The following is a 12,162-nucleotide window of genomic DNA, read 5'->3' on the forward strand; positions in this document are numbered from 1 at the left end:
AATTAATTGATAATACTAGTAATAAATTAATATAATCTAGAATGTAATGATACTCGTAATTGTAATAGTAAAACTCTTTTATAACTTAAGCCATTTTATAATAAAATTAGTAGTACACTTGCTTTAATCATTCGATTAAAGTATTCATATAAATAAAAAAAAATGTAAAAATATTTGTGTTCTATTTATTTTATATAGCTAATAAATACTATACATTTTTTTACATTTATTATTTTTAAAGTAATACATAAAAATTAATTAAATTGAAAAGATAGTGGTTTTTAATGTTAAAAATACAATAACAGAAAATTCCACAAAATTGTCATTAAAAAAAAATATATATATAATTAATTATAGATTATAATGTAATATAATATTATATGCAATAAATAAAATGCCAAATTACTGTTTTGCGAATGATTTTTTTTAAAGTTTGGAGTAGATATTTATGGCACATAGTAAAATTAAACAGTACTATCATTTATTTTCACATTACATAAACCTTTTCTGCTTGTTTTAACCAGTATAATTCTTTAGTTTTTGGACATATTATTTGTCCATTATTTTGATTTGCCATTTCAACTAAAGCCTAAAATTGAATTAGAATTTTAATTTCAATTGCTTTATCAAAATCAACTCACTTAATTATTTAGTAAAATATTACCTGTTCACCATAAACATAACCATTAGGTAATACCATAGGAGTATTATGTTCATTTAAAGGGAGTCCTGAAATAGAACAGAATAAACGTGATTGGCTACAATGTGCAAATGGTAATGGCTTTGCTAATGTATTGAACCATTCTTGACATACAGGACAACTTGCATTGCGAGCTTCTTTTTGTTCACTGTAACACTGAGTATTCTTAAATTAAGTCAAATTTTTAGTGATGCAAACATTTCTTCTAAGTAGCTAAATAACATTTATTTTATAAATTATAAAAGAATAATCAATAAATATAATGCTAAAATAATGAAAAAGAGTCATTAGGATAATTAAATTATTAACTCTCCTAAACAAACATTTTTAATTTAAATACCTAAATAGCAAGATTTAATAAGGTTTGATTTGATATTAATCTAACATAGCATTAAAAGTTGTATTCTATGAATATTTATTATAAACCTTAAATAATATATCATTATATATATTGTTAAATTAAACTATTTAAAATATTAAGTTACAATAAAATTGGTCAAAAAAAAAACAATTTTGTTTAAGTTAATAAATAGAAAACTTAAGTTCAAACCTAATAAGTTTAATGCATTAGATATTAACTTTAAAATTTTTTTAAAAGGATATGGTGTTTTGAGAGCAGACAACCCTGCTTGTAAAGCAACTGTAAACACAGATTGAGAAGACAGTTGATATAAATTATAATTTTCTTGTCGGAATTGTTCAATTAATCGTTGCCAACGGGATTCATCAAACATTTCTCTATAAGGTGATATTTCTAAAATAAAAAATATAAAATATTATTACATTAAAATTTTAATAGATAACTTAGGGACACCTGGAAGAGGAACCATCTAAACAATTGCCTAGTTAAAAATTTTTTCATTCTTAGGTTATCAAAAAACATAAAAGTTGTATTTATAATATTGCCCAGGAGTGTAAATACACAAAGTTATCTCTGACCTTATTCAAATAGTAATTTTTATTATTTCTTCATAATTATTCAGTTCTCAAAAACATATTTTATTATTTTTAATGTCATAAAATTATACATGCTACCAATACATAGCTTGTATAATTCATAATTTAAAAAAAGTTTTATACTTAATTATTGTATTCATTCAGTGATATATAATAACTTAATTTACCTATTATTATCTAAATAAATAAATGTTGTATATGATAATTTTTATCAAATTAAACAGAGTAAAGCAGATTTAACTGATAAATCATATGATAACTTTTGTTCCAATAATTTTTTTTTAAATTATTTTTAACTTTTTAGTTAGATATGCTTTAAAAGCATGTTTTTCAGTTTTTAGTTTTGATGTGAAGCTGAGAAGGTATTAGTTTTACTATGATGTGTTTTTTTTTTTATTATTGTATCTTTTACCACTTTTTCTCATCTCTCACCGAACCGATTTCTTTCAACGATATGTCAAAATATCAGAAATTGTATCTAGTCGAAGAAATTACCCTCAAAAATTAAAAAAATTTCCCTCGTTCCCATAAATGGGGAAAATATCCAAAAAAAATTACAAATTTAAAAATCGCTAATTTTTGAAATTTTTTTTACTGCCATAACTTTTTTAAAAATGACCAAATCAATGTAATTTTTTTGTTATAGATGCATGATGTTTTTACCTTTCATTTGGTATATTTTTTTTATAAATCTGACCCTTAACCTGCCCACAGAGGGGATTTAAAATGACAACTTCTTCACAAAAAATTAAGTTTTTCAACTGAACTGTTAAAAGTGTTCGGGAAAGCTAACACTTTTATATAAACCTTAAATTAAAGCTAATGTATTATACTTTATCATGAAAAAAACAAATTTCGGACTTTATTTTGTCTTCACGGTGAAAATAGAAATACAAAATGCTATTTTTGTGTGAAAATTCTCGATTTTATATTTTACATTTTTAACTTTATAATACTATAACTTATTGAAAAATGTATGGGTTAATACAATTTTTTTATGAGAAATAATATTTATATCCCTGTTTTATTTGACATACTATATTTTAATCAGAATATAAATAAGGAAATAGCAGATCATGTATCTTTTGAAATAATCCACCAATTTTTTAAATTAAACACAATCTACAGATTTGAATCGAAGTGTCTTTTATGATAGTGATTTTAATCACTGTCAGATATCATTATACTTGACCTAACTATGCCACGACTCAACTGTGCCGCGACCCCCCTGTGCTGGGTTTTTTATTATTTATCACTAATAAAAAAAATTATAAAATACATATTTTTATTTTTTCAAAAACTGAAAAAAGCCATTTTTAATAAAAAAAATAATGATAACAACTTTAGGAAACTTTACTTTTTTAGTAATTTATACAGTTTTGAACAACATTTAAAGCATATTTTTTATTATTTGTTTCTAATAAAATAAAGTAGTAATTTTTTTAACAAAAAATTTTGATGAGTTGATAACATTTTATGACAGGTACTCATTGAGTTACAAGAATTTCAATACATAGAAAAAGTATGAAGTGAAGTTGAGCATTGTTTGTACTGGTTTATATGTATAACGCATAATGTACTAGACTAAAAATTGTTCAAAAAATTCTTTTATTCTCAAATTAAATAAAAAAAATTAGTAGGTTAGATTAATTTCCAAGGATATGGCTACATTATAATCATAATAAATCTTTTTTCATTTTTTTTGTAAAAGTTTAAAGGTTTTAGTAAACTATAAACCTATAAACTTAACTATAGAAATTGATAGCTTATGGAAGTTAAATAGACTAAATTTTAGTTAAATAAAATGTGTTTTACATAAATTCTATGAACTACTCTTTAGTTTATTTCAGAGCCTTAAAAATTGTTTTTAAATCATTTGATTTTTTTAAAAAAATTAGCTACAAACTTAACAACTATAAACTTAAGTAAGACGATTTTTTCATTGCAATAATTTTGACTATAAAGACCTATAATATTCTAATACCTAGCAAATAGTATAATTTATCAAAAAAAAAATTTAATTTATAATAGCAATGTTTTATATGTTACCTGTATCTACAGGAAAGGCTAAAAGTACCATGCATTGTTGTACTTCATCCATTCTTGTATCTTCAAACGTTGAAATATATTTTCTTGCATGTCTGTTAAAAAAAAAAATTAAATATTTGTTAAATAATGTTAACTTAAATTTATTTTATTACTCACTTTACAGCATCAAGACGTTTATCTTGACGAACTAATTCAATGAACTCCTGTATTCTTAAATTAAACTCCATTGTAGAATGTAATTTACGTAACTTTGAACGATTATCATGACACCATGCTAAACATTTGTTTGTTTCATGATTTGCTAATGAGAGTTCGACTTCTCTTGATATCATAAATAAGTCTAGAAATATATCATTAGGTGAACTATCAAAGGATTACGAAAATTATTTGTACATACCAATATTAGTTAGATCATTGAGATCAGAGAAATTGGCTAATTTGTTTGCAGAATTATAATATCCACATCTCAAGAAATATTCTACTAACATACGATCTAAGCGACGCCGACGCCAATTTTGTACAATTGCTTCACATGGAGAACTGTGTTCTTTTAAATGTTCTAAACGCTTTTTACATACCATTCCAGCTTGTAATTCATCACTTATACCTTCATCAGCCTATTAAAAATAATAAATAATAAATACTCTGTACGAAATCAAACATATGAAAATATTAAGTTTCATTAAACCTTTCTTTTTAACACTTTGAGTTTTTCTACCATGCCAGAAAGTAAATTAGTAATACGAGTAGTATCTGTCATTGACACATCTGATGATAAATCACGTTCAAATTCTTGAACAGCATTTTGAAAGTGAGAAACTTCTCTATCAAGTATTTTCTGAGTTGTACGAAATTTTTTATTGAGAACCTCGTAAGGAACCTAAAATATATAATGAACAAAATTAAATACAATGATTAAATAATTTTTTCTATGAATTTTAGTGAATATACATGATAACTAATAAAAATAAAAAAATTATATGTATAATGATAAAAGTTACACATCAAATGAAGATGTATGAAATGTAAAATATTAAATATTGAATATTGTGAAAAATAACTTATGAAAAATTTTTTCATTTTTCAGTGGACAAAGTTTAGGAGGAAAGTCTTAAAAAAGATATTTTATCAAAATTGAAATAAATTTTGGAAGAAAAAAATAACAATTTCTTCTTGTATATTTAACGTTCTTTAAAAAAACTATTACCTAGCACAATGGAATTGAATCCCAATACCTACACACCAAAAAACAACACGTTAATGGCTGAGCTAGATAATCTAATACCTATTATAATTGAGTTATTTGTATCATTACACAATAATTAAAAGTAATTTGATAAATGTAAGATAATAAATTTATAACAACTAATTACCTTTAATGTTGGATGTTCCAATGATTTTAAATCGGCCATCTTACACAACTTTCAATACACAATTAAATTTCAGAAATATGCACGAGTTTCTTAACAATCATGACTCCAGATCTAAAAACAATCTCATAAAACTTAATAAAATATTACAATTCACTAAGTTATTTGTGAAGTCTTTAATAAGTAAGCAAAATAAATGATTGTACAATTTAAAATTCAGAGGATTCTATATTTGATATTTATTTAGGTATCAAGATCTAAGGCAATCGATAGCAGCTGTTTATATCTATTATGACGAAACAAGTATTGCAAACCATTACCATAATATAGCGTGACGTCACATACTAAATGAAAACATTACAATAGATAAGGAGAAACCATTAAACTTCTTGGATCTGGGTTGCAATACGAAATTATTAGACAATTATTTGTATTTAAACTAGTGATGGGCATAATCGAATGATTTCGATAATCGAATGATTAGTAATCGAGACATTTTCATAATCGAGTGAATCTCTCGAAAAATCACTCGAAGTTAAAATCGTCTGCTCGTATGATAAGAATAATCAACTATTATTATTTATCGAGAGAATCGAAAAATTATTCGAAATATGAATAAATATACCTATAGTAAATAATTATTAATTTAATTTTGCTTTTTTTATTTGTTTGTGTTTATTTATAATTATTATATTAAACTATAATTTAGGAATAATAATAACAATAATATATTAATAATGCATTATTAATAAGTGCTTTAAATAAAAGACAAGTTGTTATTTTTTTTATTTAATAATTATTACCTATATTTTGAATTAATCTGTTGGTCTAAAATACTGTAAATTCTGAATTATAAAAAAATCTACCTGTTAAGTGGCATATCTAAATATTGACGTATTATTAAAGTGGAAGTTATATTTGGACTCGATGTAATTTTGCCTTCAGTGACTTTATTATCAAAATGCTCCCATAGTGATGTTGTTGTATTATTAGTGCTATTTAACGCGGGTTCTATAGTAGATTCAGCTGTACTCATTTCATTTTCCATTACAGTATTTGTACTAATCATCATTGTCAATTCTTCGCTTACCCATTTTTGAGCATTACTAGCATTTTCAAGTAAACCAAACGCAGTTTTTTTAAACCGTGGGTCTAAGAATGTTGCTTTTGCAACAATTTTATTTTTTTCTAAAATTCCCAACCGTCTACTAACTATATCCATCAACATATTTCTAAATACATCCCCAATATCAGTTTCTGTTTTCAAGTTTTTTAAAATATGTTGAAGACCTCTAATAAGTGGTATTACCACGCTTAATGTTGGATACTTTTCGCCTGATAATTCCGCTGTCATAATTGGAAATGGCTTTAAAATATGAGTACAATCTAATATTATCTCCCACTCTGACGCATTTAAATAATTTGGAGCACGAGGTAAAGTTGACATAGTTGCAGATAGAGGGACTTTAATGTTTACAAGTCTATCCATCATTATTAAACTAGAATTCCACCTAGTGGGCACATCTTGCTTAACTTTTAATGGAGGTAAGTTCATTTGTAATTGAAAATCTTTGAGTTTTTCTGTAGCGTTGCTGCTGTGCTTAAAATGCTCTACTATCGTCCTATATTTTTTTAAAATTTGATTTATATCAGAGTTTCCATTTATTGCCTCATTCATACTCAAGTTAAGTGTGTGTGCTACACATGGATGATGGTGTTTAAGAAGGTGTTCGTTTATTGCATTTTTAATATTTGACCCATTATCTGATACCACAGTTATTATTTTATTTGTTATATTCCACTCATTAAAAATATTTGTAAGTGTAGCGGCTATATTTTGACCAGTGTGTCTGTCAAAAACGTCTTTAGTTGCAATTACTGGTGAATATAATTGGTCGTCAAAAATAAAATGGCACGTCACTGTTATATATGATATATTGGAATCGGATGTCCACATATCTGTTGTTATAGATAAATCATTTACATTTTGAAGAATAGATTTTATTTTAAGAAGTATAACATTATATTCTTGTGGCAATAATTTCGAAGTTAATATTTTTCTACTAGGGATAGAATAAAGTGGTTGCAATTTTTTACTATACTCAATAAATCCAACGTTTTCTACTAACGAGAGTGGTTGATAATCAGCGACAATCATGTTAATTAAAGATTTATTAATAGCCTTAATATCAGAATCACTAAGTTCATTTACTTTTGTCGAATTAAAAAGTTTTAGTTGGCGAGGCCGTTTTGATGGTGGCTCAGAAAATTGCGATGAAATTAAATGTTGAAATGATAAATTAGAAGAAATTGCTGAAGTTGAGGGACTAAATGTATTTTCGGTAGTCTGTATTAATTGGTTATCTGGATCATCTTCATTATGAGTGATCGGATTGAGTTTGGTTGGGTGTATTCGATTTAAATGTTCTATTATAAATTTAAAAAGATACAAAAATTGTGAAATTAGTATTTATTACCTTAATATTTTAAAATTCATATATAGTCTTATTTTCAAAAAAACGCAAATTACGGGACGAGGAAAGGAATTTTTGATAAAATATGTGAAATGCAGTTATTAAAATTAATAAATTATGCTGATTGAAATAAATCCAAAGGGAAAGGGAAAACAAATAGATAATTCCTTATACCTAATTTAAAAGTTCTGGAAACCCTTATTAAAAGATTATAATTTTTAAGTACCAACCTTTTAAGTTTGTCGTGTTTCCGTAATATTTATAATCCTTTTTACATATTTGACACGTAACAGTTTTACCGTCAGTATGTTTTTTAAAATGATCCCATACAACGGAACGTTGTTTACAGCCCGGTCTCATATTTAAATAAATTGAGAAAATATTTCGCAATACTTTTTAAATTATCGAAAAATATACGAGTGTCAAACTGGGTGCTAACTGTTTATGACTTGCAAGATTGTTTAAAATTATACTTGGAAAATACAGTCAAAAATCGTCAACACTTCCCTCTTAAAATTTAACAGTAAAATAGTGATTTGTGGTAGCAATGTTTATTGTTATAAATTATTAAATTTATTGTTATAAACGCAACTATGAATAAAAGTATTATTTTTAATAAAAATAATAAATATGTATATTGTCTCATTTATAAACATACATCGCATTGTCTGTATTTATTTATATAACCGAGTTAGACTGTAGAAATGACGAAAAAAAACCGATAACAAATTTAAAAATAAAAACATAAGATAAGGTAGCAATAGCCGGCTTGACCATCATAATTAAAACACCTAATTGATTTTTCATAAATTCACAACTAGTGAGAGAATCAGAACTCAGTAGTTTAGCCAGTTCAGGACAAAACTTTGTTCTAATCGTCACATACTTCCCAAAAATGTGACAGATAAGATGTTGCCATGAGTAGCGATTGAACGAGTTGAAAATAAGAAGTCTCGAAGTCAACAATTTAATAATAATTTGACTATAATTTATGCTAAATAAAAACTTAAAAATAGTATTCTCTCGTTTCATCGTTTCATGGACATCATTCGAAATAACTTTTATTCGATTATATACATTTTAAGATCAAGAAATCATTGTTTTTATAATAAACGAGAAATCATTAGAAATAATCACTCGATTATAGAATAATCAATATTATTTAAAAAATCAGAATATCTCGATTATATAATTGATATGATTTCAATAATCGAAATATCTCGATTATTTTCATAATCGAGATATCTCGATTATGTCCATCACTAATTTAAGCACGTGTGAAAAAAAATCGTTGTGACTAGAAAAAATGATAACTAAATGTTCTAAAAGAATGCTTGAACAATAATTTTTTATGCTCCATTTTCTCCTAATCTTTTATTCGAATAAAATAAAATCTTTAAAGAACAATATTGTTTTTTTATTGGATAGATTTTAATTCTGAGAAAATTTATAAATAGAATATACTAAGAATTAATTTATATAAATATTCAGAAATTTTGTTTTCCTGTATATAATGTAATGAGACACCATGACTAAACTAGGATAGGAACTAAATTAGTGAGTGATCTAAGTGTTCTAACAGGACGGACTGAAATGATGACGTGAAGGTTACACCCTCCTTGTCAAAATTTAACAGTTTTATTCGGTATTTTTTTTTAAGATGCTACCACAAAATAATTATTAAAATAAAAATATTATAATAAATGAACAATATAGATCTATCGCCTTAAAGGGGAGTATGTATTATTTAAAGGAAATGAATGAGGACTAGTATTGCAGAATTAAAAATGTTGGGGTATAAGAATCACGTTACATAAACTAATTTTTAAGGTCAGATAGTTTGCATGATGACTATAACCCCCATAAACACATATGTAACCCCACAAATATGGAACTATTTTTTACAAATGTCGAGATGTTTAGTTAATTATTGACCTAAAACTTTAGTTACAATTTTATAAAATTATAAGGAAAAAATATTTCCTTGTTTGCACCAATGCTTAATCTTGGACACTAGCTAACACTAAATATTAAAAACAACTCATGAAATCTGTAAAATGGCTTCTAATTAATGAGGTGTAAACATATAAAATATCAAAATCCCATCTTTATAATTTTTTAAGAGAATATTTTGTAAATAAAAATTATAATCAATAATTTCGGTTTAGAACTACAATATGAAACATAAATCTATATATATGTATAATATAAAATTGAAGTTCTTGACATCTATAATTTCTTCATACAATGAATATTTTATGTTACTTTTTAGTTTTGATGCGAAGCTAATAATTAAGTATTAACTTAATTACTATACGTTTTTTTTTTGTTTCTATTAGCTCAAGTTCTCAGCTCCTACAGAACCAATTTCGTCTAAAGATACGTCAAAAATCTTAAATTGTATTTAGTTGAAGACATTATTCTCAAAATTTAAAAAAATTTCCTCGTTCATTATGAGGAAAATTTCAAAAATCTGTAAATTTTAACTTTTTTTACATGGAAATTTCACAACTTTTTGAAAGATGGATGAATCCAAAAAAATATAATTTTATAAATACCTTAGATATTTCCCTTATATTAAATATATATTTTTTGAAAATCTTAGTCTTTATCTACCCACAGGCAGAAAGGGGATTCAAAATTTGAATCATACGTGTATAAAATAGAACTTTTTCTACTTAATTTACACATTTGTGCAGACGAATAAATATTACTTTATAACGTTTATTTTTTTTATCTTATTATATAATAGAACAAGAAAAAAAACGCTTTTCTGGAAAAGTTACTTAGCGCGCTCGGATTTTCAAAATTTTTTTTTTCAACGAAAGTACTCGGTCATCAGACCCCAGGAAAATTATTGGCGAAGGACGGACATTTTTTGCCGCTCACCCACGAGCGTTTTAAAATTTCGACCGTTTTCAAGAAAAACGCTCGCTGACGCCAGCGTTTTATGACTTAAGGTTTGAAATTTTCATTAGACCCACCCAATGACATTCCTGAGATATGATAAAAAAATCAATTCAATCCGTTCATTTTTCACCGTTTTACGAGCTTTTTTTTTTTTTTTAAGTCCACGCGCATGGTTTTAATATGCTCATTGATTCATTTCTGCTCATACGTTTATTATGAACCTTAATTATATGGTGTAATACGTAGTTTTATTAGGACACTATTTTGCATTTGCACATAGCACTATATTTTATCGAGGAATATTATATGTTATATATAAATTTGAAGACGGTTATAATTATTAAGTTTGTACTTTCATTATCAGAACAGTACAATATTAATAATCTTTTTTTTCTCATATATGATGGAGTCTATGAGTTTATCGTTTAAATTAGGATTCATCTATGACAACTATGCTGTCCAACGTTAAATCGCAGTTACCAATATTTTTAGCGAAATTAAATTTTTTACATAGTCCCACGTATAATAACCTGTTGAATTTTTTTTAAATTATTCTATAATATAAGCACAATTTTTATAATTAGAATATTAATAATTTTTGTGTATACCAGGGGTGTATTTAAGGGAGATATGGGACCCCCTTGAACCAGCACTATCAATATTTTTTTAGGCAACTTTTAATAAATAAGAACCTAATGTCCTTTTTTTTCATCATTACTTTAATGTTTAGCAAAAAAAATTCTATAACATGTTCAACAAAGTAAAAAATATTAAATACCCTCCTAAAATAATTTTTAAATAGGCCTAAAGGGAATACCTTATTAACAAACGTCAACCTTATACCCAATACATTTTACTATATTCTCTTTTTGAATTTTTCTGATTTTAATAATAACATTTTTAATATTTTTGTTACACTGATTCTGATGTAATATTTTTTCTGCAAAACACTTATCGTGCCCGGCGTACCCCTACCGGAATCAGTGGCCTACTTATGATGACTGCCCGAAGAGGCTTATGCGCCGAAGGCGAGTAAGGCTCATAGAGCTCCGGGTCTGGGGCGGAGCTAAGTATATAATAATTAATTAACTATTTTATTAATATCAAAATATTTATTTTTTTTAAATATAATATATCTATTATATATTATCGTAATATTGTTTTAAAATATTAATTAACTAATCACAATCAATTTGCCTACTGCACGAACTAAGATAAAATGTACTGGACAAGGTCGTGTTGTTAGGTTTTAAAACGAAATCGACCAAAATATCCTTTATCTAGACATTATGAGCATTACCCAAGTCTCCGTTCAAATAATACTTATCGTGGTTTTTTGTTATGTAAACCTCCTTGAAAAATAATTATTTAATTATAAATAAATAATATTTAGTTTATTTATGATATTAAGTAGTTTTACAATTTTGCAATTTATATAAAGAATCCATATATTTAAAATACTATTTAAATTTTTATTAAGCAAATAAAGCTTATAAGATCTAGTAGTTGATTTTTAAAATTGGTAGGGTGAATTTTGAAAAATAGTAGAAAATCGCTAGATAACAGGATGACAACATCAAGTTAAATATTTATAATATAGTTAAAAATAATATCAAACATAAATATACAATATTTTAAAAACAATTTCAAATTAAATAATTTTTAGACATACAACACAGTATAATTTGTATTTAAAGATACA

The 12,162-nt window shown here is 25.4% G+C and overlaps 2 protein-coding genes across 2 annotated transcripts; both read right to left on the reverse strand.

Moving 5' to 3' along the window:
- Positions 1-301: 301 nt before the first annotated feature.
- LOC126901835 (E3 ubiquitin-protein transferase MAEA) lies at positions 302-5,343 on the reverse strand. The gene is made up of 8 exons (XM_050678657.1): positions 5,080-5,343; positions 4,395-4,586; positions 4,104-4,323; positions 3,863-4,046; positions 3,707-3,798; positions 1,304-1,454; positions 665-860; positions 302-589 (listed from the first exon to the last, which is right to left on the reverse strand). The coding sequence occupies exons 1-8, from the start codon at positions 5,116-5,118 to the stop codon at positions 488-490; spliced, it is 1,176 nt and encodes a 391-aa protein (XP_050534614.1). The 5' UTR covers positions 5,119-5,343; the 3' UTR covers positions 302-487.
- A 595-nt stretch (positions 5,344-5,938) lies between these two features.
- On the reverse strand, positions 5,939-8,093 carry LOC126902095 (E3 SUMO-protein ligase ZBED1-like). Its single transcript, XM_050679119.1, has 2 exons — positions 7,781-8,093; positions 5,939-7,503 (listed from the first exon to the last, which is right to left on the reverse strand). Exons 1-2 carry the CDS (start codon positions 7,908-7,910, stop codon positions 5,939-5,941), a joined length of 1,695 nt encoding a protein of 564 aa, XP_050535076.1. The 5' UTR covers positions 7,911-8,093.
- Positions 8,094-12,162: the final 4,069 nt, after the last annotated feature.

This window comes from Daktulosphaira vitifoliae, unplaced genomic scaffold (assembly GCF_025091365.1).
Source record: "Daktulosphaira vitifoliae isolate Bord-2020 unplaced genomic scaffold, ASM2509136v1 Scaffold_3, whole genome shotgun sequence".
Classification (NCBI taxonomy): Eukaryota; Metazoa; Arthropoda; class Insecta; order Hemiptera; family Phylloxeridae; genus Daktulosphaira; species Daktulosphaira vitifoliae.